This window comes from Protopterus annectens, chromosome 16.part0, assembly GCF_019279795.1.
Source record: "Protopterus annectens isolate FY-2018-M chromosome 16.part0, PAN1.0, whole genome shotgun sequence".
NCBI lineage: Eukaryota > Metazoa > Chordata > Ceratodontiformes > Protopteridae > Protopterus > Protopterus annectens.
In genome coordinates this window covers 136,880,942-136,907,316 of record NC_056750.1, presented here as the reverse complement: position 1 = coordinate 136,907,316, position 26,375 = coordinate 136,880,942, and the positions used below count along the sequence as shown (strand labels likewise).

The 26,375-nt window shown below is 41.0% G+C and overlaps 1 protein-coding gene across 1 annotated transcript in view; it reads right to left on the bottom strand.

The window, feature by feature from the left end:
* Window positions 1–10,721: 10,721 nt before the first annotated feature.
* The window catches only part of LOC122790878 (receptor-interacting serine/threonine-protein kinase 2-like), a 528,574-nt gene continuing 512,920 nt past the window's right edge, over window positions 10,722–26,375 (bottom strand). Inside the window, exon 9 of the mRNA XM_044058543.1 lies at window positions 10,722–11,792. Coding sequence (XP_043914478.1) covers window positions 11,530–11,792 — 263 coding nt within the window. The 3' untranslated portion in view covers window positions 10,722–11,529. The remainder of the gene's footprint in view (window positions 11,793–26,375) is intronic.

Here is a 26,375-nt window from a genome sequence, read left to right as displayed (position 1 = left end):
TCCAGCATATGGGCTCCCCATCCTAGGTCTGAAGCGTCTGTTGTGATGTTCTGGCTTGCTTGACATCTGCGAAAGGGAAGGCCTGGGTTGGACTGGCATGCCTGAGCCCACCATAGGAACTCCTGTTTTAAGCATGGAATTAGTGGGATTTCTGTTTCTAGGCTGTGTCTGTGTTGGGACCATAAATTCCTTAGGTACCACTGTAATTTTCTCATATGTAGTCTTGCAAATGGGACCAAGATTATGCATGATGCCATGAAGCCCAAGGCCTGCAGTACCTTTCTTGCTGTTAACTTGTTCAGTTTTGTTAGTGCCAAGAAGTAAAGAGGGAGTTCTTTTTGTTTTTCTGTAGTTAGGAATGCCATTTGTCTTACTGTGTCCAATTCCGCTCCCAAGAATGTCCTTGTTTGGGATGGTATCAGCCTTGACTTTTGTAAATTGACTGTGTATCCCAGTGCTTGTAGCAAGTAAATGACCCTTTGTAAATCTGTTGTCAACTTGCTTTTGTTGTCCCCTTGTAGCAGGCAGTCGTCCAGGTATGGGTAAATTTGAATTCCTGTAGTCTGCAATGGGCGATTACTGATGCCAGGCATTTTGTGAATACTCTGGGCAGTAGATAAGCCAAAAGGCAATGCTGAGAATTGATAGTGCTCTGATCCTGCAAGAAATCTGAGGTATCTTCTGCAGATTGGTGAATGGGGACGTGCAGGTATGCCTCCTTGAGATCTAGAGTTACCAGCCAACACTCCTTGCCCAGCATGGGAAGAAGTTGCTGTAGGGTCAGCATTTTGAATTTTGGGACAATGATGTATGTATTTAAGGTGGACAGGTCGAGAATTGGTCTCCAACTTTTTTCCTTTCTTGGAACTAGGAATAGTCTGGAGTAGAACCCCTTTCCTTGCTCTGCTGTTGGCACTTTTCCACAGCTCTCATGTTTGCTAACTCCATTATCTGTTGTAGAGCCTCTGTTTTTTGATTTGGAGGTAGATTTGGCATTCCTCTTTTGACTGGTAATGTGTGGAAGTGGAATCGGTAACCTTGATCTATGGTTTGTAAAATCCACTTGTCTTTTGTTATGTGGTGCCAGTTCTTTGAAAATAAGGTTAACTTTCCGCCTAGAGGAGCTGCTATTTGTTCCCTTGTAGGCGGATTTAGGATTAAGTCACTGTGGCTGTGTTGATGTAGTGGCAGTGGTTGTGTCTGTGCCTCTGTTGTTACCTTGCCACTGTCGTCCTCTGTAGGCACCTCCTCTGGATTGGTTTCTGCCTCTGGAACGTCTATTCCTGCCCCTTTGAAATCTTGTGGAGTCAGGAAAGGACCAATTTTTGGCAGGCCAGTTCCTGCTAAACCTTGGGGGTTGAACCTGCAGGAAATCTTTAACAGTTTGAACTGATTTTGCCTTTTCTTCCATTTTCTTCATAACCTGCTGGGCAGGTGCACCAAACAAACTTGTCTTATCCATAGGAGCATCTAGCAACTTAGCTTTAACATGATCCGGTAGAGCTTGCTCCTTTAGCCATGCATGCCTTCTTATCACTGTGCCAGTCATGGCTGATCTAAATGAAGCCTCCAGTGCATCATAGCCACATTTTAAGGAATGGTTACTAACCTGTTGTATGTTATTTACCATTTCTAATACATATTTCTTGTCAAGAGATTCATCAGTGGTTAGCTTTTTAGTTAACTGATCAAGCATAAACTCTTGGTATTGTATCATGTGAAACTGACAGTTTAAAGCTCTAGCTGAGAGAGTAGCTGAAGTGTAAACCTTTTACCCCATCTGTCTAATGACCTTGCTTCCCTTTCAGAAGGAATAGGGTTTTAGCTATGGTCGGCTACTGCCTTGGGACCCTGGGATATAGTTTCGGGTCTGCAAGTGGGGCCTTGTAAAGGTGGTGATGAGTATCTGGCACCCTGTAAAATCTGTCTGGTTTGGCAGGGGCTGGGGGTAATGAATCTGGAGCAGAGCAGACATCATTGAAAGCATCATCTACCACAGAGAGAACAGGAGGTATAGCTAAGGGCCTGTGCTGTGGAAGGTGTAGAAAGGTTCTAAGTCTTTCTGGAATCTGAAAAATCTTGTTGCTGCCATTGGAACTGCTCTCGCATGGCATGTAAGGTTTCCCCAAAGGAGAATTCTTCTGGGGGAAGCAGCTGGAATGGATTCTTCAGCATCAGAATCTTCAAAATTGGAGAAAGGGGCCTCTGGCTGGTCAGTTATGTCTGATTCATCCGCAGAATCATCAGAGGACACTGGCTCAGGGGGCTCTGCCCTAGGTCTCTTCTCTGGGGGCTGAGAGGCCCTGTCTGGGTGAGATTGAGATCCTCTAATTAATGAAATTAAATCTTCTGCCAAAGTAAGCATTTGAGAACTGGAAGAGGGCCTGGTTGAGGGTGGTTTAACAGGCACTGTTTTCTTAGTCTTGGCTGCTTTAGCCCTGGCGAAGGCCTTAATGGACATGGCTGCTGGAGGCCTAGCAGCACCACGTGCTGGGGTAGAGACATCCAAGGGAATGGTGTCTGATAAGTCAGTGGCAACCACCGTAGTGGATAAAATTTCTGAGGCCGATTCAAGAGTTGTAGCAGGGGCCTCAGCTGTAGAGATAGATTCGGCTGTACCTTGATCAGTTTTCGGTTTCGCCGAAACCGAGACACTCAGCGTTTGCTTAAGCATGGTTTCGGCCGAAACCACGGGCCGCGAGTGTCGGTCTTTATCTTTGCGTTTTTTGGCAGAAAGTGTAGTCGGAGGATCCGACGACATAATGTACGCAAAGTCAGAACCGAAAAACTGTTCTGCAAACTCCGACCGACGCCTAAGCGTTCGTCGGTTGAACGAAGCACAGGCCGAACAGGCTGCTACGTCGTGGGCTGGGCCTAAACAAGGCAGACAGTAAGAATGGAAATCTTTATGAGGTATTTGTTTCCCACAGGTTAAACAATTATTAACTTTTTCTGACATCGGCTGAGGCAAGAAAGAGTTCCCAGCGGGTACTTAGCTTTAGAAGTCTTCGAAGTAGTATTCGGTAGAAGTAATCTCTGGATCCGACCGACCGGCACTTGCGAACAGCTTCTGCTTCGGGCGCCACGCGGCAAGAAAGTTGGAGGAAAATGGCGTCGGCTGATGCCTTTATACCCGAAGACCAACAGAGATGACGTCGGGTGAAGTGCGACATCAGCCGAAGCCGGACCCGGACTTTGGAATCCGGCCGACTGAAGGGCTGCCTGACGACAGGACAACCCAGCTGTTATGACTGCAGATGCATCCATGAAGGACATCTATTCTAAATAGAAAAAAATACTAGAAAAATTTTAAATTTAGAAAGAAAGTTTACATGAAAAGCTAAATATACGAGCCTGAGCCAGAAAAACTACACCCTCGCAACTGAAGCGGCAAACGAGATCTGGGTAGCTATCGCTGGGCATTATGGGATAAGGGGTAGCCTCGAGCCAGTAAACAGCTCTCGAGCTATTGAAGATGGCAGAGTCAGAGCCGAGGATCAGCTTTGATCCCCAAACAGCAAGAATGAAGGCGAGATAGACAACTTAACATTAAATGTTATGTAACTATATGAACTAGTTTATGAAGGGATGTAACTATGTGGTCTGTGTTATGGAGTTGTACACTTTTGACATAGAATAACTTTATGTAACTCAGTGAAATTAATTAAAGGAAAAAAGAAGTTGTATACTTACCATTACGTTCCATCTGTGTTGTCCATTTTCATTCTTCCTCATCCTGTGGGTTTGGACTCTAACCTTAGATCAGACTCAACTGCTTTTTTAATAGCTTAGGATCCAACTCTTAAGCTCTTCCCTTACCCATAATGACCCTGTCCTCCAAATTACCTCAGATCACGTTTGCTGCAGCTGCATAAGTAAATGCATAAAAATATGGATAGAGAACTATCATAAAACAGAGAGCAGACAGAAGCAGGAGCTCAAAAGGAGCAGTGGTTCCTAGAACATCTCCGCAAATTTTCCCAGAAGGGACAGAGGGATGGAGGGGGGGGAAGGTTGAGGAAGAATGAAAATGGACAACACAGATGGAATGTTACGCTAAGTACATAACTTATCTGATGTTGTCATTTTCATTTGTTCCTCAACCTGTGGGACAGAGTCCCCAGCTACAGTAACCTCAGGTGGCCCCCATGGAAGGACATTCCGGAAGCACTGTGGAACCAAAAGCAGCCCTGCTTCTAGACATAACATACGACCAAGAAGCAGCTGCCCAAATGTCCTTTATCAAAACTCTGAACCAGAAGACTTGAGATGTAGACATGAACCTAGTAGAATGAGCTTTAACATGCCCAGGTAGAGGGATACCTTTAGAAGAACATACATGAGAGATGCAATCTGTGATCCATTTAGACAAGTGAGTTTGGACACTGGCCTTCCCTTTCTAACATTGGAGAAGGAGACAAACAACTGGTCAGTTTGAAAAGATTTGTTCTGTCCAAATAGAAACACAGCTGTCTATGGACATCTAGCAGGCAAAGAGTTTATTCACCCTTGTTCTGGAAATTGGGGAAGAAAACTGGTAGGTTAATGACCTGACTGATATTGTTTTCAGAGCCAACTTTGGGCAAAAAGGAAGGATTAGTATGCAAGGTCACTCTGTTTTTATGAAAAATCAGATAGGGGGGGGGGGGGGTTGGCTGACGATGCTTTTAATTCAGATACCCTTTTAGCCGAAATGATGGCCACCAAAAAGGCAACTTTCCAGGAAAGATATTTCAAGTCTACCTTGGTTAAGGTCTAGGTAAAAAGGTACCCCTAAGGAAGATCTTACATAGTTTAGAAGAAGCCAGAGAAGATGAACTGTCTGTCCCCAGTGTGATAATTTGGGATGGCTGACAGTTGCACCTTAATAGTAGAAGAACTTGCATCGCTTTGGAAAATTGAAGCAAGAAGGTCCAAAACTGCAGGAATAGGGGCTGTAAAAGGATCCAAATGTTTTTGGTGAGCCCATATTGAAAATCTCTTCCATTTACTTTTAGTAAACTTTTTAGTAGAGGTTTTATGTGAGGGTATTGAAATCCTTTGAACTTGTGAAGAAAGCCTGGTGTTTCTAGCCATCACTGGAATTGGAGAAACCATGCGGTCAGTTTTAATCTAGAAAGATCTGGGTGAAATCTGCCGTGATGGGTGGGACAGAAGATCTGGATTTGGCTCCAGCATCCATGGAGGGCATACTAAGTGAGACAACAGGAAGGGGAATCAGACTTGTCGAGGCCAAAAGGGAGCAATAAGGATCACCTTGCTCTTCAACTCAGTGCTTTCTGAAAAATATTGGGTATGAGAGGTAGGGAAGGGTAAGCATAAAGAAGACCAGAGGGCCAAACATGGACTAGAGCATCTCTCGATGACTGTCCCTGAAGAGGGATCTGGGAAAGAACCTGCTGCATTTGAGGCTGAGGGGTGAAACAAAGAGGTTGCAGCAAGGTTGACCCCAGATGTGGAAAATCATGTTTGCCACTGACTGATTTAGAGAACACTTGTGAGGCATCAACATAACTCTACTGAGCCTGTCCTCCAAAATGTTGGATTTCCCCGGAATGTGCACTGCAATCAGGAAGCAGTTGGAAGAGGTTGCCCATTGCCAAACCCTCACTGCTTCTCAACACAGAAGGTAAGATCTGGTGTCTCCCTGCTTATTGATGTACCATTCCACGGACATATTGTCCATCTGTATTGCAATAGTTCCTAAAGGAGGAAAGCTCTGTAATAGTTGCAATGCTAGAAGCACCACCCTCATCTCTAGGACACTGATATGCAAATTGGTCTCCTGTGTCGGCCATGTGCCTTGGACCATCCGACCCAGGTAATGCCACCCCCACCCCAGCTGGGAAGAGTCTGTGGTCAAAATGGCATTGGGGGGGGGGGGGGTGGAAGAACAAAGGATGTCCCTGTTCAACTTCTTCCAGGTGAAGCCACCATAGAAGCAAGTCCTTGTACACTTGGGACAATTTGATTGGATGATTTAGTGGATACTAATGTAACGACCATTGAACTGCCAGCATCCACTGAAGGATCCTCATATGTAAATGCGTTGCTGGAACCAAGGTTATGGTGGCAGCCATCGAACCTAATGCTCTGAGGATTGCACCTGCTGGTGGTTTGGGAATGGCCAGAATTTGTTTGATATGAGATTTTAAAGTATATATCCTGTCTGGGGGCAGATAGGCTAGGCAATTGGCTGTGTCTAGACATGCTCCTATAAAGTCTATCAGATGTACTGGATTAAGCTGCGATTTCTGCATGTTGATCATGATGCCCAGGGTAGGGGCTAGGTAAAGGAAAAAGTCCCTGGCTTGTAGCAGTAGATGCCTGGTTGATGTGGTCAGGAGCCAGTTGTCTAAATAAGGAAACATGTTGAATTAATGCAGTCTCAGGTGAGCCACTACCGTCATGCATTTGGTGAACACCTCAGGGGCAGTAGTGAGTCCAAAGGGAAGTACTCCGAACTGATAATGACTGGCCCCCTGCAGGAACCGGAGAAACTTTCTGGAACGCATGTTCATTTTGATGTGATAGTACGCATCCTGAAGGTCGATCGAGCACATCGAGTCGTCCTTTCGTAACAGTAGTAGAATGGCCTGAATAGTGACCATCCGGAACATCACACTGTCTACTGATTTGTTTGGTAAAGTTAAGTCCAAGATTGGCCTTAGGCCCCCTGTCTTCTTCAGCACTAAAAAGAACCTTGAGTAAATTCTGGATCCGACTTGCTCTGTTCAGACCTCCTGGATGACTCTTTTTTTCTAGCAGCTTTGTAATTTGTAACTTTGCTTCCTCCTTCTGACTAGGTGATGGCTAACCAGACAACTAGGTGGAAGGATAAGCGCCCCCCCCCCCCCAACTGCCTTCAGAGAGGGACAGCTGGGCAACCTCTCAGGAGTGCTGAAAGGACTTATCCGAGAAGGAATCCCGTGATCGCTGATTTTGCAGATCCCCTCTGCCACGAGTGCAGCATCTGCCATTATAGTTATTTCCCCCTCTGCCTCTGGGGGAAAAACCTCCCTGTGATTAACCTCCATGTGATTCCTAAAAAGGACCTTGACTTTTTGAACTACAATTTTTTACCACCACTCTGGTTCCTGAGAAAGGTCTTTGGGGGGGGGGGGTAGAAAAATGGATTCTAATGGCAGACAAGGTCTTGCCATCCTGCTCACTAGAGAGAGCATCTCCTTAACAGTGGGGCCAAACAAAGATGATCCATCTACAGGAGCATTGATGAAGGATGCCTTGAAAAGTTCCATGAAGTCACACAGCCGCATCCAGGCATGATGCCTTACAGCAGTGACTGAACTGGTAGCCCAGCCCTTGAGATATCCTCTGCAGCATGCAAGATTAGCCTCATGGACACATTAGAGATAGACTGTAGAGTGGACAATCTGGAGGAAAAGTTTTTCTGTTCCTACACAGACATGGATCCTGGGGAAGAGCTAGAGAGCTCCATAATTAAGCCCCTCTGTAGTCTGGTGTAGTATACTATGTAATTCAGCGGTCGCAAAGTGAAAGCCACTGATGCATACACCAGCTTCCCAAATCTGTCCAAGTCCTAGACTCCCTCTTAGTGGGATGGACAGAGGAGCTCTGTTTGGCTAGCTCCTTTTTAGTGGCTGCTGTAACAACCATGACATCTACCGGGGAACCCTTTGTCCAGTGTTGCTTAGCTAATGGGGCACTGAGGATCTTGTCAGCTCTCTTTGGAATGGGCTCCGCAGTGTCCAGCTCCTTTCATGCCCTGTGGGAGACAAGGTCAATAAGGTCATCCTGGGGGGGGGTCACCCAAGATGTAGATGGGCCAGACCTGAAGGCCTCCAGGAATACCAATTTCTCTAAGGAAGGGCTTTGGGTAGACCGACCACCTCTTTGGCATACAATTTCAAGGATGTTTCCAAAGGAGACATCATCCGGTGGAGATCTTGGTGACCGTTCCTCTTCATCAAAGCCCATGTCTTCTGTCAGAGATCCCTGAGGAGAATCCAAGTGCCTCCTCTTGCACAGTCTCTTTCGAGGGACCTCCTTGGTGGGATGTTCCATGGAGGTGTTGTAAGAGGCAGTAAGCTCCACAGGGGGAGCTTCTCAGAAGCTCTTAGGTTCTGGCTGTCCCTGAGGTGGAGGATGAGCAGGCTCAGGCGCAGAAGTCAGAACAGGAGTAGGGTCTGAAGGAAGTAGAGTTGAAGTAATTCTTGGCTGGGAGAATACCCTCGTCACCACTTCGAATGCAGAAGGACCCGGAGAGGCCATATAATCTCTTCTGAACCTTGGCTCTAGGAGCAGACAACTCCAAACCCTCATGGATCACCTGCCCCAGAGGGGAGTCAGAGCTGAGCTGTCAAGCACAGAGGCTCCGAACACTTTGGAGTCGAGGACATTCCCTTGGATCTGATGCCGATTCTTCAGCTCTGAGATCTGTTGTGCTCCAACACAGTCAAAGCCGACTGAATCAGAGAAGTTGTTACAGCCGCAGAAGGAAGGGCCATTGGGTCTGATGTATTGACTCTGGTTACCTCCGAATCCGAGGGCTCCAAAATGGAAGGTCGGATCAGCGAAGGAGTAATCAAAAGCACAAAGGTAGGATGGTGGCTCACAGATCTGGTGAGGGGCAGAGCAGCCAACACCCCCGTCTGTATATATGTCCTAAGGAATCTCATCATCATCCTGTCCACCTCCGCTTCAGAAAGGCTCCGGGAAGACCTGACAGAAGATAACATGGGGGGAGGTCTAGAAGAATTCTTTGGAGTCCCTTGAAGAAATAGAGACCTCATGGCAGGAGATATGACCTCCAGGGAGAGACTAGGAATTTGGCGCCAAGGAGATGGTATTAATGTTTGTGTCAGACCCGAAGGCCTAGGATGTGACAGTTTCAGAGTCTTGGCCAGTAGCTCAGAAGTTACTTTTTTTGCGGATGCTGGGCAAGAGAGCATTTTCTGTGATTCCTGGGCTCCTTATGCTTTCTTGTAAGGGTTTGAGCCCCTGATTCTCTAGATGGCCTAGCAATCTAAGGAGGCTGAGGAAGACGACCATTTAGAATTAACTTGTTGCATCGTTCCACAAGAGCTTGGGCACTGAAACCCGCACAAATATCACAAGTCACATCCAAATGACTAGGCCCTAGGTAGTAAACGCGCGCCCTGTGGACATTAGACCCTAGGTAGTAAACGCAAGCCCTGCGGACATCAGACTGAGGAATCTTGTGCCCACAGGAAGTACATTTTTTGAACCCAACAGGCTTGCCTGGTGTATCAGGCATATCTAATAACAAAAACAATTTTCAAGGAGAGAGAAGGAGTCCCTCTCTCTCTCTCTTTTTTTTTTGTATTTAGTAGAAAAGGAATACAGGAAAGAAGGAAGGAAAATTACCAGCAATGGGAGAGGGAGATGTACCAAAAAGTATAACAGGAGCTAACTACTTAAAAGGAGAAACCCAAAAATAATAAAAAAAGATTGTAGAAGTGTAAGGAAGGGTGACAGACTACAAATAAGTGCCAGAAAAAGGTATCAGAATTATTTTGAAATCACTCATGATCCACAAGGAGCTACACGAGAAGAAATTCCAACTTGCTAGAAGCAAACAAGATCTGAGGTAATTTGGAGGATAGGGGCATTATGCGTAAGGGAGGAGCTCGAGTTGGTTCCTAAGCTATAAAAAAAGCATCCAAGTTGGATTTGAAGTCTGGATCCGAACCCACATGTTGCGGAACGAATGACAACATCAGATCACACTTTAAACTGTAAGCAGGCTGTAAGAGTAAGGAAAATTAGACTTATGGAAAAGGCAAGGCTAGGTTCTCACCATATAGATATGCAGTAAAACCTTTGCCTCTGCGCTGGTTAGACTTGTGGAAAAGTAAAGGCTAGGTTCTCACCATGTAGTTATGCAGTAAAACTTTTGCCTCTGCACTGGGAGGGTAAGCCCCCAACCCATGCATGCTGAGAAGCACTGTACTTCGGAAGTTCTTGTACCCAAAAGACCACATCCTGGGATTTCTCTGTGTGAAAGCCAACTTTAATGCAAATACATGTACCAAAAAAAGTACGACTTCATTTTATTGTCATAATGTCCACCTTTTTGGTTTAGCATCGCAAGCAAATGAAATAAGCCAAAGGGGGTACAGAAGAAAACACCCTTTGAATGAGTCTCATGTCTTGATATAGCTTCATATTTGCTGGTCTTCAAAAGCATTTTGAAACTGCTCTCATAACACTGTAATAATTAAAACCAAATTGTGTGTGTTGTCCAAATAAGCATTTTTTTTATTTTTAATGGAAAAAGAAATACAAAATGCAAGCATTTCTTTTTATATGTACTGGAAAAAATAAATACAAAATGAATACACATATAGCTTAAACGACATTTTGTAGATGTAGACCATACCTGTTGACACAGTCAAAACATACAAATACAGAAATTCTACAAAAAGCCAGAGAAATTAAACAAAAACATACATAGTTAATACAACGTTTTGCAAGAATGAATTACTTACTTGGTAGTAAGTAAAGTTCTTTTTAACAGACCCATTTATGCTTGGAAAAAGGCCAGCATTCATAAAATATGTAAAATATTCCAGATGGGAGAATTTACTTTAAGTCACTTATGTTTTGGGCTGCGAGAAAATTTTCAGTCTGCATTTGTGATTCAAGTCTTACTTGCAATATTACAACTCTTAAGTCATCAACATATGTAACACATTGTTTCAACATATTCAGCACTCATTTATTTATTTTTTTCAAGCATCACCAGTTATCACTGTTGTCTAAAAATATTTAAACTGTATCATGCTTTTGCATCTACTTTGATCCTCCGCATCACAGTACAATGCTGCCTACATCTTGCTCTTTGAAACTGCAGCAGCTGTACAGCTACTGCACAAGTATGCTAACATTTCAACATCACATAGTACAACTATTTACTACTGTCGTGTCAAACATGCATCTTGTGCACCACTCTATAAAACTGTTAACTATTTTACTGAGATAAGAGTATAATGCATTTGAAATTACAGGTAGCAACTCCAAACTCGTCTCTTTGTTAAATTTGCAGACAGTTTATGTTGACAGCCCTGCACTTGCATCATTTTGCTTTTCTGCCTGCAGCATCTGATTCAGTGTCCACAATCATGATTCTGGGTCTGGCCCATTTTCTCAACAGCTAATTCACAGAGTACAAACTGATCGAATTTAAGCTGTCAACAATATTAGCCCATTGACAACCTGACAGATCAAGACACCAGTGCTGTGATTTATCATTTAAATAATCAACAGACAACAAAAGACATGCTACTGCCTAAACACCTTATGTGGGGACTGCATCCACATGGCCCAAGGTACTTTACTACATCATTGCACTTTTATGGAAAAAGGGAAATTATCTGATCCATATAGACAGAGTTGTTCTCCTGATCCATGAGAGCACTCAATCAACCACCACCCGGTCAATTTACACAGCAGACCACTGGGCCACTTGATAAGAGAAAACTGAATTATGTAGCTGTCAACAAGTTGTCCATTCTACAAACTGACTTATTCCAAAGGGTTATTCTTAAACAAATCATAAAAAGCACCCACTATATTTGCTGCTGTCTTTACCATAGGGTTAAGAGTAGTTTGCACTGTATTACTTCTCACCACTCTGTGCTTTAGAACATCATATTCAGCACCCTTGATAACTTTGCTTTCAGCTAAAAGGTCCAGCACACCCTCAACATTGGACATTTTCTCTATAATCTGCTTGTTCTCATCTTCTTCAGAAAGATCTTGCACACATGATGAACTTGAGGCAGCACCTAAGGAAAACAAATCATCAATGAATTATATTCCTAGCTTACACATCATCTGATGGTTAATAATGTGAACTGTCTAGTATTTATCAGTATTTACTATTTGCAAGAAACGAAACTTCCAGCTCTCCACGTTACATAAAAAACTTCTTTATTATTTGTAGAAACAGACAAAAACGGTAAGCGCTTTCACGTATACTACTATACGCTTCTTCAGACAACTTAATATGAGGAGCAACTGCTTTTTTATAAGGAGGCATAGCCCGAAAAAATCAATAAAATTAGTTAATTAATCAATTAACTGAAGGCTTAATCACTATGATCCATTCTAGATAACATTCTCTTAAAGGTATGATGCTGTTTAAATGTAAGGCATTCATTCAACCAAATGTATGCTTAAAGAAATAGGTCATTCTTTAAAGCAACGATTTAAAATTATATACATATTCGTTTACTACAAAGTACATTTATTAATTCATATTTATCATTGTGTAAATGCTCTAGTAGTAATATAAATATGCCTATATAAATAAATATAAATATATATAGGTATACATATACAAAATTTAATAAATAAATAAATAAATAAATAAATCAGTTTAATAATTTCAATAAATATGTGACCATATAAATATTTATTCATATAATAAATAGTGGATATATATGTAAAAACTCCTGATAATAACTGTATATATATGACATTTTTCTAAAAATTAATAAAAATATAAAAATATATATTTATTACTTGAATGCTAGAATACTTGAAAGAGTGTCTGTGTTCAGTCAAAAACTGTCAGAGTATGTTTATCCAGGTAACATCAATAACATCTGACTATATCTTAAATCTAAAAGTATAAAAAAGAAGAAAAATCAGTCCTGTATCTAACCTTAATAATGTTGTAATAGAGCAAACATTTATATGAAAAATGATGACAAAAAACAAGTATAAAGCATAAGCAACTAATACAAGTTAAAGCCTTGAATATTTGGTATAAATGGTAGTTGAAGGTTTTTTTACATGATGTATATTCTTCATAATGGAATTCTAAACTACTTAATTATCTTCGATTATTGAGAAAGGGTTTTATGGTAACATAATTGTTTAAACCTGGGTGACAGTGCCCTCTAAGCTTGAGAATCCAACGTAGTTCTATTAACTCAAGCTGATTTATGTAATCACCTCCCCTATCTGTAGACTCCACTATTTGCAACACTCTAAAAACAAAAGAATGTAATGGATTACTTATTACGTGCTTGGCTAAAGCATTTAACTCATTTTTCTTTTTTATGTCGTATTGGTGATTATATATTCTATTCTTAAGTTTCCGTTTAGTGAGTCCTACATAGAATGCTTCACAGCATTCACATGTAGCCAAATAAATTAATCCTGTGGTGTCGCATGTGGCTCTAAATCTTGGTTTAAAACTGTAATTAAACTCAGAATGTAAAAAAGTTTGATGTTTACTAATAAATTTGCAGTAATTACAGTGTTGGCAGGGGTATGTTCCAGGAGAATCATCATTGGGAGGCTGTTGGTTTAACATTAAGTTGGGTATTCTGTCACATAATAAAGATTTTAAATTCCTATTACTCCTATATGTAATATGTGGAGTGTTACCTACTATCTTCTTAGTAGCTTCATCTAATAATAAAACTTTCCAGTTATTTGATAGTATTTTCTTTATGTTCATAAAATCATTAGTATAAGTCGTAATAAAAGATACTTTATCATTATAGTTATACCTATCATTTTTAGAATGGGATGAAGTAACATTGTAGTTTGTTTCAAAATGTGTCAAACTTTCGAGTGGTAAAATTTCATTTTTGACTTCCATTACTAAATCTCTATCATACCCTCTTTCTAAAAACATCTCCACCATTTTAACAGCTTCCACGTCCAAGTCTTCCTTTTTCATACAAATCTTACTTATCCTTGTAAATTGGCTTTTTAATATACCTTTAAAAATGTGGCGTGGATGCATACTATCGTATTTCAGGATAGTATTTCTCCAGCATTCTTTTTTAAAAAGCGTCGTTATTAATTTACCTCCCCTAATATTTATGCTAACATCCAAAAAATTTACAAAAATGTATGAAGTTTCAACAGAAAACTTCAAAAACGTAGTGGTTGTTTCTAAATAATCTTTAAAACTGCTAAATTCTTCAGCTGAGCCATCCCACACAATTAATATATCATCTACAAATCTTTTATAAATCAGAACTTTTTGAAATAAAATATGTTTAAAAACAAAATTCGTCTCCCAATGATACATAACTAAGTTAGCATATGTGTTTGCACAGGGGGTCCCCATGGCTACGCCACATGATTGTAAAAAGAGGTGACCCCCATATGCAAACACATTATTGTTTAATACTAAATCCAATAGTTGACAGACCAAAATATTGGTACTTCCACTTATAGTCTGATTATGTTGTAATAATTCACGTATAGCATCTATCCCTATGTCATTTGGGATTGATGTGAAGAGACTTTGAACATCCATTGTAATTAGAAGGTGTTTATTTTGTTTAAATTTAATATTTAAAGATTGTAGATATTCAATAAGTTGATATGTGTCTCTAAGAATTGTGGGGATGGCTTCCACTATCGGTCTTAAAGTTTTTTCTAAATAGTTAGATACATTCTCTGTAATCCATTTTGCCCCTGACACTATTGGTCTCATTGGTGGGGGTAAAACTCCCTTATGTAATTTCGGCAATCCTTTAATTACAGGAATTGATGGTTTATCAATGGAAAAATAATCATATAAACTTTTAGATATTTGATAACACATAAGCATGTCGTATAAATCGACCTGAACAGTTTTAATAATTTGATTCAATTTCATAGTATCAATTAAAAAATATGTAGTGTCAGCTTTCAGCATATCGTACATTAAAATATCATAGTCAGTTGTGTCAAAAAGGGCTATGCCTCCACCTTTATCTATTGGTCTAAAAGTTAATGAATAATCAGTGCCAAGATTAGTTAACGATTTCATAGTATCACTTGTCATGTTATAAAACATACATTTTTTCTTTCCATTGTAAAAATAGTCATAAAATTCTGTTTCACATAACTTAATAAAAGAGTCTATATGCGCTGGTATGGTTGGTGTAAACTAACTCTTCTTCTTGAAAACAGGAATATTAGGTGCCGTTTTAGCAGCATTAGCATCATCTTTAGTGAAAAGCAGTTTCAAACAGAGCGTGCAAAAAAACGCAAATCTATTAGAATGTCTGATAGTTTGCTTCCCCTAGAGGGAATGAATGAAAGGCCTTTATTTAATAAGTCAATGTCACTGATGCTCAAATGGTGACTAGATAAATTAAAATAAAGTGCTCTTACTGCCTCATTCTTCTTGTTTGATAGGGATTCGTTTCGCCCGATAGCTTTCGTTTTCTGCTTTCCCAGCTGTTCCTTCTCCCTTTCACAAAAGATGTTTTTCGTATTGGGAAAGGTAAAAAAGGAGTGTTGTCATCGCGTCATTTGCTGATAGCCCCTGTGTTATGCTGGAGTAATTTTGCTGCTTTGTTGGCTTCCTGATTTGGAAGCGGCGTCGACATTGCTCCTGTAGCTGTTACTGAGGCAAAAGTCTCTGGCGGCGTAATGAAAGTTTCTGATGACGTGTCTTTATCAGCACCAGGTGCATATGCCTGTGATCCAATAATAGGAGGTGCTGTGGACGATGTTAACGTGCTGTCTAGTGGCGCTTGATTCAAGTTAGGATATTCTCCTGCAAGATTGTTCTCTGGTCTCCTCGGCCAAACAAAAACACAGCTAGTGGAGAAATCTCTAAAGTCTCTTTGAAGCTTCTTAAGCTTAATTTGTTGAAGCTTCATAGCATAATTGTTGACTTGATCATATAAGCTTTTAAGTTTATTCACACAAAAAGGGTCAGGAAAATCCTTTTTGAGTTCAGAATTAATGTCATTAACTCTAGATACTAGATCTTTCTCTCGCGGCTCAAAATACTCTATTAAGAGTTGCATGTGTTTATAGCTGGCTTCTATGTTAATGTCTTGCCATTTTTTCAAGAGTATGGGATGCGTTTCTCCGTAGGTAGGCATTACTAGGATACGCATCCCTCTTGGAATCAGTTTGTAATGTAAACACGCCTCTAGGTGTTTACGTTGCCATATTAATCTTTGTAGCTTGTATAATTCATTTTCTAGAGTTTTCATATTAGAGTTAAAGAGTTCAATATTGCCAATATTAGTCTCTGCTATATTTGTAACTGGAGCATTTAAATCCAGAGCCAATAAAGGGTTTGACTTACAAGATGTAATTGCAGTCCATTGTTGTTCGTTATTTAAACACCTCGGTTCCGGGTTATAATCTAGTTCTAGTTCCATAATGATTCGAACGTGTGCAGTAGAGATCCCAAAAGGTACCAAACGAGGAAAAATACTAAAGACGGATCTCTAAAACCGCTAGTGAGCCAGTAGTTAAATCCGAAAAATAGTTGCAAGAAACGAAACTTCCAGCTCTCCACGTTACATAAAAAACTTCTTTATTATTTGTAGAAACAGACAAAAACGGTAAGCGCTTTCACGTATACTACTATATGCTTCTTCAGACAACTTAATATGAGGAGCAACTGCTTTTTTATAAGGAGGCATAGCCCGAAAAAATCAATAAAATTAGTTAATCAATTAACTGAAGGCTTAATCACTATGATCCATTCTAGATAACATTCTCTTAAAGGTATGATGCTGTTTAAATGTAAGGCATTCATTCAACCAAATGTATGCTTAAAGAAATAGGTCATTCTTTAAAGCAACGATTTAAAATTATATACATATTCGTTTACTACAAAGTACATTTATTAATTCATATTTATCATTGTGTAAATGCTCTAGTAGTAATATAAATATGCCTATATAAATAAATATAAATATATATAGGTATACATATACAAAATTTAATAAATAAATAAATAAATAAATAAATCAGTTTAATAATTTCAATAAATATGTGACCATATAAATATTTATTCATATAATAAATAGTGGATATATATGTAAAAACTCCTGATAATAACTGTATATATATGACATTTTTCTAAAAATTAATAAAAATATAAAAATATATTTATTACTTGAATGCTAGAATACTTGAAAGAGTGTCTGTGTTCAGTCAAAAACTGTCAGAGTATGTTTATCCAGGTAACATCAATAACATCTGACTATATCTTAAATCTAAAAGTATAAAAAAGAAGAAAAATCAGTCCTGTATCTAACCTTAATAATGTTGTAATAGAGCAAACAAAAAAAAAAAAAAAAAAATCCCTGATAAGATTGTCTTTATCCATAGTAATACAGAACATCTAGCAATGGCCATACCTCTTGACAGATGATATTACAACAAAAGGAGACAAGGACTCTATCCATCTGCCCTTTAAGTGAATGTAACAGTTTAACTCGCTTGACCCTTGCCTTCTTCCTCATTCTCTCTCAATCTTTTCAGTGCTGTTAGGTTAACTGGCATGCACTTTTCTAATCTTTTTAACCCTCCCATGCAACTGTACCACACACACTGTCCCCCAGTTCTTAGGCACTTTTGTACTTGACAGTGACCAACAGAAGAGTTTCATCAGGGTATCTGCCAGATTGCTGTCCTGATTCTGGAAGACCCTGACGGTCAGACTATGGTCCCTGTCATTTATCTTCTTTTAGTGCAGGCAGTTACTTCTTCACCTTCTCTTTCTCTGCCATGGTGTCTGTCCACTTCTGCCCCCACACTGGACCTACTTCTTTCCCATCATGGCACCTTCCCTTTGCTTTCCTTCTTAAAGACTTGAACCTCTGCTTTGTCCCCTATTCTTCCATTTATATACCCCCCAATCTTTATTCACTATGAGCAGGTATGTCACACGCTCCTTCTTCTCTGTTATGCACCTAAAAAATTCTTTGCTCTTCTTCTTGACCCCTTCTTTCAGCTCCCATGCGACATGTGCCATTCCTACTCTCACCTTCTTTGTTGTCCTAAAACTTTCATCCTTACACTGTACCCTTTCTGTCCCCACCCCTTGCCTTCCACTTCTTAATCTGTCTTTTGCCATAATCACAAGCCTCACCACTCCTCTGTGCTACACTAGGCTTTTTCTCTTTTTATCTCTTGCCCACAGCCCTGTGTACTCTATACTCACTTCCATGGCTTGATTATTCCCTTAGTTTGTCCCAATACCCCCTAACTCTTCTTCAACCCTCCAAGCTCAGAATAATTCATTCACTTACAATTCCACAGGATCATGACAGCTTATCACATCTCATCCCCTGATGCTGTCTTTTCCGTCCATTCCTCTACTCATGGGTCTCAGATCTGATGTTGGAACCGTTCACAGACATTTGCAAGCATAGGATACAGTGCTTAGGCTCCTCCCCTACCCATAATCCCCATGTACAGAAGGAGTTACCACAGATCTCATCTGCCACTATTCAGTGCTGACAGGATCTTGGAGCTCAGGTATGGTCGGCATTACTTTTTTCTAAAACAAAGTTAAGACTTTGATTGTTACTATTATTACTACTCCTCCTATTTCTTTTTAAAAGTATTTTCTCCGCCCCTGTATTTTGGGATTGTCTTCATATATTCTGTAGTTTGTGGTCATTTGTCAGATACTATCATTAGGCTTTTATAAAATTAATAGTTTGCTTTTTTAGTTATTTTTACTAGTTCATAGGTTAGATTTTATAGCTGTTTTTTTAAGTGTGTGTATATACATATATATATATATATATACATATATATATATAGATATATATATATATATATATATATATATATATATATATAGATATATATAGATATATATAGATATATATATATAGATATATATATATATATATAGATAGATATATATATATATATATATATAGATAGATAGATATATATATATATATATATATATATAGATAGATAGATATATATATATATATATATATACACATGTATATATATATATATATATATATATATATATATATATATATATATATGGTTTCCCTTCATATCGTCGATCCTACTATGGGTCAAACCGCTTCCATGAAACCCGAAGTGCGAACGTCTCTGAAGTCGAATTCCACATAACCAAATGGCAAAACCTCGCCCCCTTTCTGACCCATGGCAGCACTGGTGTGGAGGTGTGGCGCAGCCGGAAATGTCGAATTCGACATTATTTTGATATTTGGAACATTTCGTGGAAATGGTTCGCTTAAGTGGTTTGCTGGTAGTATTGCTATCTGTGCTGTATTATTGTGAGCCCTGAATTGTCATTATGTCTGATAAAGTGTTTGCACAAAATACCAAACTCATATTCACATGAAAAATATGTAAACTGCCTTGATCCCACTCGGAGAGCAGTGGTGAGAAGAAATACATTGATATTGAAAGGTCTCATCCAGCCTTCACCTGGTATGAAGACTTCTTCATCTGGAAAACCAGAAACTTCCTCCCACCTTCTTCTACTTTGACTAAATCAAAAGACAAACCTTCCTTCTCTTCTGAGAGATCAAAATCCTCGAGGAAACATTCCCCAGAGTCAACAACTCTTTCGACACCGGCTTCTACGGTAGCTAAATCTTTGGATCCAATGCCTCCATCGGATCCTATTGTAATAGGCTCTGTGATTCCTCCTCAGTTCACACTGGAAACAGTACCACTGAGACTTAGATCGCCCATTCTGCAAGAACACCATTACTCCAGTTCTCCTTCTGTGGTCTCATCCCTCAGATCGGTCAGATCCTACAGTAGTCATACTGAAGCAAATGTGGACAGAATTATGTGGCATTTTCTGCGGGCCCAGATCCAGTTGGGGGTACTACTGACTCTGACCTTCACTGGGTCTGGAACTGGAAGAGACTTCTCCCTGGTACCAGTGATGGCTCTTTCTCCAATCCGACCACCCAGATCAAAGCCGACACTTGCCCAGAGTAGATCTGCATCAGAGCCAAGACTTCATGTTTCCTCAATTCTGGTTATTTCTCTGTCGAGGTCTGCTTGATCTTGTTGGAACCATCTGACTCCCAGAGTCGTAATGTTGGCATCAACTCTGACAGGTTGTAAATGGATCCAAGATCTTCATATCCTTTTCTTCCCTTAGCAGGTTTGGTGCTTACAGCTCGGCTCTGGTGACTGCCTTAGACTAGAGCCAGATGGCTTCCAGAGTTGAGCTTCTCTCTAGGGTCTTGAGCCCAAAGGATAAGATTTGGTGTTCAAGGCATTCAAGACAGTACTCAGTCAGTTGAGGGCTAGAGATTTTCTTTCTTGGTAGAATCCAACCCTCCCTCATCTCCTAGGGTCTGCAGCCTGCTCTTCTGGCCCAGTCAGAGCAGACAGTTCTTGACCGCCTTGATCCTGTTTCTCCAGCATGAGAACTTGTATGTTTCTGATTCCTCCAGCAAGCAACCCACAGAAGAGGTTCCCAGAAAACATAAGTATAAGAAGAGGCACATGTAATCCTCTGAGGAATCCCCAACCACAGATATCAATTTCAATGAGGGAGAAGGGTCCCCCAGATCTCCCCTTGAGGATGTCTAATTTGGACAGATCCTTGAACTCCTTAGATAGAAAGAGTGTCGGTCTTCCCAAGCTCCTTCTTCTGAGGGATTGGTCTTCAAGGCTTTTGGTTCTGTCCCATCTACCATCTTGGTACCCCAAGTAGATGAAATGGTAGACCTTATCGCATCCTGGGCATGGAAGGAACCTGACACAGTTGAGCCCAACCTCAAGAAGCCAGATAAGTTCTTAATGGCTCCCGTGGAAAGACTGCATTGCTGCAAAGGCCCGCCAATGGATGGAGGTAGTGGCACTCACAAAGAAAGAACGCACAGAGGAAGGTTTCTCTGTCCATCTGCCAAATAGAGAATCTTGCACTCTGGACAGGTTTGAGAAGCAAGTGTACACCTCATCACTTTCTCGATGAGAGCACTTAACTAACTGGTACATATCACACGTTTTCAAAAAGGTTTGGTCAAGGTGATTTACACTTCTCTTCCAGGGACTTCATTGGTGGATCAGAAAAAGACTCTATTCTCTTTCCTTGTCTAATGCATTTATGCACCTTATTTCTAATGCCACAGAAGGGGCTTCTAGAGTAGCTGGTACAAGTATTTCCATCAGAAGGCATGCCTGGATATGGCTTTGTGATTTCGCAGAGCACTTTTAGACATCCTTCATTAATTCCCCTTATGATGGCTCAACTTTTTTTGGTCCAAAATTTAAATAAACTACTTCCAGAAGCGAACAGGATGCTAAATCTTATCTGCTGTAGGAATCAAATTCTTACTCCCCAGAGGACCATCTCCAGAAATCAGAAGGCAGGGAAGAGAATGTAGTTCTGAAAATCTCAGCAATTTTCATCAGACACTTCTGTAGAGTGAGCTTCTCGTGGCAGAGGGGGAAACTCTGACATATGTCACCTAAGAAGCAGAGGTGGTCCACAAAACTGGGGCTTCAGAGGTTCTTTCTCTGAGAAGCCCTATCAGTGTTCTTGAAAGGTTGCCAACTGGCCTACTCTGGAGGCATTCAGGAGGAGCTTATCTTTGCACTCCACGGCCTGGACAACTATTATCCAGGGCAAGTGGGTACAGAGAATAATTACCAGAGTCTACTTCATTCCAACTCAACTACTTCCTCCTCCTCAAAACAAAATTCCCGACATTCCACCCTCCCAAAGGGAACTTGCAGTTTTAAAAATAGAGAAATGTCTAAAAAATCGAGTCATCCAAGAAAAGATCCAGAATTTACTCAAGACTCTTTATTCTCCCCAAAGAAAAATGGGGACCATTTTGGATCGAAGTCAGATGAACAAATCTGTTGATCGAAAAAATTCTGGATGGTCACGGTTCAGTCAGTCCTTCCACTGCTGAAGAGCAACTGGATGTGCTTGACAGATCTTAGGGATGCATATTAACACATCAAAATAGACCGGCAGTCCACAAGTATCTTCTGTTCTCTTCTGCCTGGTAGCCAGTCATTACAGGCAGCTCATCTACGACTGCAGGGATTCCAGGTGTTTCCTTATCTGGACGACTGGCTTATAACTGCCCTATTCCAGGAATCTGCTCATCCGTGCCAGAGACTCCTTGTTCCAATTGTGTCACAACCTAGGAAAAACATTAAATCTTCAAAATTCTCAACTACAATCAGCCCAGTCTCTGGAATTTATCATAGACCTTTTGGATGCCACAACACTCATTATAAGGCTCCCCCAGTCTCGAATCTCATCCCTACATTTACAAGCCCAGCATGTTCTGTCTTGCAAGAAACCACCAGTTAAATTTGGTTCTCTGGCTTCTGGATTCCATGACTGCTTCCATTACATTAGTCCCTCTAGCCAGGTTTTACATGACAGTGCTTCAATGGACACTATCAGTTCAATGTTCACTCAGGCGACAATCAGTGTTGCCCAATCAGTCTCAGAAACATTTGCATGGAGCATACTCACTGGTGTTAACTATCCCTCTTCTTTAAGAAGGATGTCCCTTTTACTCTACTGGCGTTCTCAGGCCATAGTGACTATAGATGCCGCCCTGTTAGGGTTGGGGGAGCATTAACTGGAAAGGACAGTCCAAAGTACATGGTCTCATTGTGATGCAGACTTTTCAGAACTCTCTTCCCTTGGATGGGATTTCCATTCAAATGGACAACGTGCTAGTCGTATGGTACATCAACAAACAGGGAGGAACCAGGTCTTAGACCTTGCATTGAGAGGCCAAGAGAATATGACAATGGAAGGTATCTTCTTGTTAATTACTAGCAGCAATGTATATCTCAGGAAAGTCCAACATTCTTGTGGGCAGGTTAAGCAGATCCATTCTGCTCTCTCACAAGTGGTCCCTCAATCCCTTAATAGCACAGTGCATTTTAGCCATTGGGCCTTCCTTGTTGCAATCTTTTCATTTCTCCAATGAACACAAATGCAACAAGTTCTTTGCTCTGATCCCCCATGAGGGGAGCCACCCAGGGATGCTCCGATACACCCTTGGCACCAGGAACTCTCTTTCTTCAAAACCCAAAGCTCGTACAGCAAGATCAATGGTCTCATTTACCACCTTTTTCTCTAGTGTCCCCACTGATGACATTTGTGCTGCAGCCACCTAGTCAAAAGTCCACACCTTCATTTCTCATTAAAGCTTGGACACTCAATCCAGATCCAGGCCTTGCTTTGGTTCAGCTGTGCTCAGGAATATCCATTCATGAGTCCACCTGGGAGTTTAAGTAACTGGGGACTCTGCACCATGAGTAAAGGAATGGATGGAAAAGACAACATCAGATATGAAAGTTATGTACTCACCACAGTGTTAGATTCATGTTGTATTCCGTCCATTCCTCAAATACTTCCTCTCCAGTCCATGTTTTAATTGTATCACATAATCTTGCTTGTCAGCTATACCTTCCTAAGAAAGATCTGACTGAATTTGCCTTAGCTACTGAAAAATTAGTCAGTCTCTCTACTGCATTTTGCCTACTAAGCAAATTCTTATTCCCTTCTATTAAGGATATTTGCAGGTTATTTAAAAGGGGCAAACTCGATGTGAGGCAACTCCTTCTGTGCATGGGCATTATGGGTAGGGGATTAGCCTGAGCACTGGATCCTAAACTTTAAAATGGCCAGGGACAGATCCAACATTGGATCAGAGACCCATAAGTAGAGAAATTGATGTAATATGACAACACAGCTCTAAAATTATGGTAAGCACATACCTTTTGTTTATCAGTGATCAAAGCATCACAATTACCCTTTGGAAAAAATATAGTTGTGTAAAATCTTACCGTAACAGCAGATGTCCTTCCCTTCACTGTTGCAGTATTCATTACATTAGGGATTCCCTGCCCAGGGCAGCCTGACATTTGGCCAGTATACTAAAGCCTTAGGTTGCTTAAAGGTACACTGTACTTCACATGTATGCTCCTGGCATAGTGTAGATCATAAAGGTGACGTCGGGATGTACCACCCTCAGAACTGAAAGCCCCTTTAGAAACGCCAGTCCAAGGAAAACCAAGAGGTGATGGGTACATGCAGAAGAGAAATGGAGCAGGGGGAGGAGGGGTGTGTGTGAATACTGCAACAGTGAAGGGAAAGACATCTACCACGAACCATTATGGTAAGATCTTACACAACTGTACAATGTCTTTCCATATCACTGTTGAAGTATTCATTACATTAGGGAGAGTGCCAAAGCTCACTAAGAAACTTGGGAGGAGGAAGGACCAGTAGAGCCCTCTAAGACGCTATGAAGGATGGCCCTAGCAAAACCAGCTCTAGCTCCGGAGATTCCATCCAACTTATAGTGTTTGGTAAATGTATGCACAAAAGTCCAGGTACCTGCCTCAAGAATACAGTTAGTATCCAAACCTTTGAAAAAAAGAACCAGAAGAAGCCACAGCACTAGCAGAATGAGCCTTAACAGGAAAAAGAAGGCTCTAACCATGAAAAGAATAACAAAAGGAAATAGCTTTAGAGATCCAAGAAGAAATGGTTTGCTTGGATACAGCTAATCATAGGGGCCCAGGATGAAAAGAAACAAACTGATAAGAATTCCTAACAGACTTAGTCTTTTCCAATTAATATCCGAGTTATCTATGCATGTCCAATGTATAAAGCACCCTCTCACTGACAGACTGTGGAGAGGGGAAAGTAGGCAAATGAAAAGACTGACTAAGGGACATTTCATTCACCACCTTGGGCATAAAAGAAGGATTAGTAAGCAAGGACACCTTGTCCTTATGAAACATCAAAAAAGCAGGACAAGCCATAAGGGCTTGAAGCTCAGACACCCGTCTGGCAGAAGTAAGGGCTAACAAAAGTACAGTCTTCCAAGAGCAATGTTGTAAGGAAGGTAAAGCAGCAGGCTCAAATGGAGTCTGAGTCAATTTCTCCAAAACAAAATTAAGATCCCAGGGAGGAGGAGGAGGAGGAATAGGCTTCCTGTGAGGCCTAATATGAATGACACCTTCAAGAAATTGTTTAGCTTCAAACCTAGAAGCTAAAGGAGGAAATAAAGGCAGACATGCAGAGACAGCTGATAAATGTGCCTTAACAGAAGAATAGGCCAACCCAACATTGAGCAATTCATACAGATAAGAAAGAACCAAAGGAACATCCACAGAAAGTGGATTCAAGGTACAAGACACCAAACAGAAAAATTCTTCCATTTGAATAAGCAGAATTTCCTAGAACTGGGTTTCCTGGCCTCCTGCAGGACACTAAGCACGTCCTCAGAAAAAAAAAATGTGTATGTGGAATCAAAATCCTATCACCCATAGTGTCAGGTGAAAAGTGGACAGGTGGGGATGGATGAAAGATCCCTTGTCTTGTGTGTGAGTAGGTCCACCCTGTGAAGTAACTTGTGATGACTGCCCTTGGCTAAATCCAGAACAAGAGGGAACCAATATTGTCCTGACCAAAAGGGAGTCACCAACAAGATTTTGGGAGCATCCTGATGAATTTTGAACAGGACTTCTGGAATGAGGGGAAGGGGAGGGAAGGCATAAAAAAAAAGGGAGGGAAGGCATAAAAAAATCCCCTTCCAAGAAAAAGAAAGGGCGTCTACCTTCCACACCACAGGATCTGGCAAACAGATCTACTTGAGGAGTACCCCACTGGTGGACAATGTCCAGAAACACATCCATATGAAGCATCCATTTGTGGGAATGAGTTATGGACCTGCTCAGAGAATCTACCACAATGTCTTTACCTAAGGGAATGTAAACTGTCTCAAGAGTCACTTGATACTGAACATCCAGATCCCACATCAGGAGTGCCAGCCAGCAAAGAAGGTAAGATCTTGTTCCCCCATTTGTTTACATACCACATCACTGCGGTATTTTCTGTCAATACCTTGACAGGTCTTGGGGAGAAAAGAGGATGAAAAGCCTGAAGAGCCAGCAGAAGGGCTCTTATCTCTTTGACACTGATGTGCTCCTTCTGTTGGAGAGGAGACCACACTCCATGTACCTTTAGGGAGCCAAAAGTTGCTCCTCATTCCATGTCTGAAGCATCTGTGAACAGCTCCTGAGAGAGAAGATGGAAAAGGGAGCCCTGGATTTAGGACAACTGCTGAATCCACCAGTGAAGTTCCTTCCTGAGACAAGGTAGAAGAGGAACTACAAATTCTAGGGGATGCTCATGTTGAAGCCAATCTGACTTCAGGAACTACTGAAACTTTCTCATGTGGAGTTTGGCCAGAGGGAGCATAAGGATGGTGGATGTCATGAATCCCAGAGCTCTCAGAAACTCCCTGTAATGCAGGCCAGAGGAAGAACAGTTTGAAAGAAGATAATGAGAGTTAAGGCCTTGGGAGGAGGCAATGATGCCAGCATAGGCATTGTCTGAATCCTACAACCCAGAAAAACATGATCCTGAGAAGGCATCAGAAAAAAACTTTTTGAAGCTTATTGTGAACCCCAGGCTCTGAAGAAGGGAAACTGCAAAATGATTTTTGCAGTAGGATCTCTGGATAGAATGTCTGAAACAGGAGTTCATCCAAATAAGGAAATACTTGGATCCTCTGAAGCCTACCAAAAGCAATCACAGGAGTGAGGCATTTGTTGAATACTCTTGGGGCAGCAGAAAGGCCAAA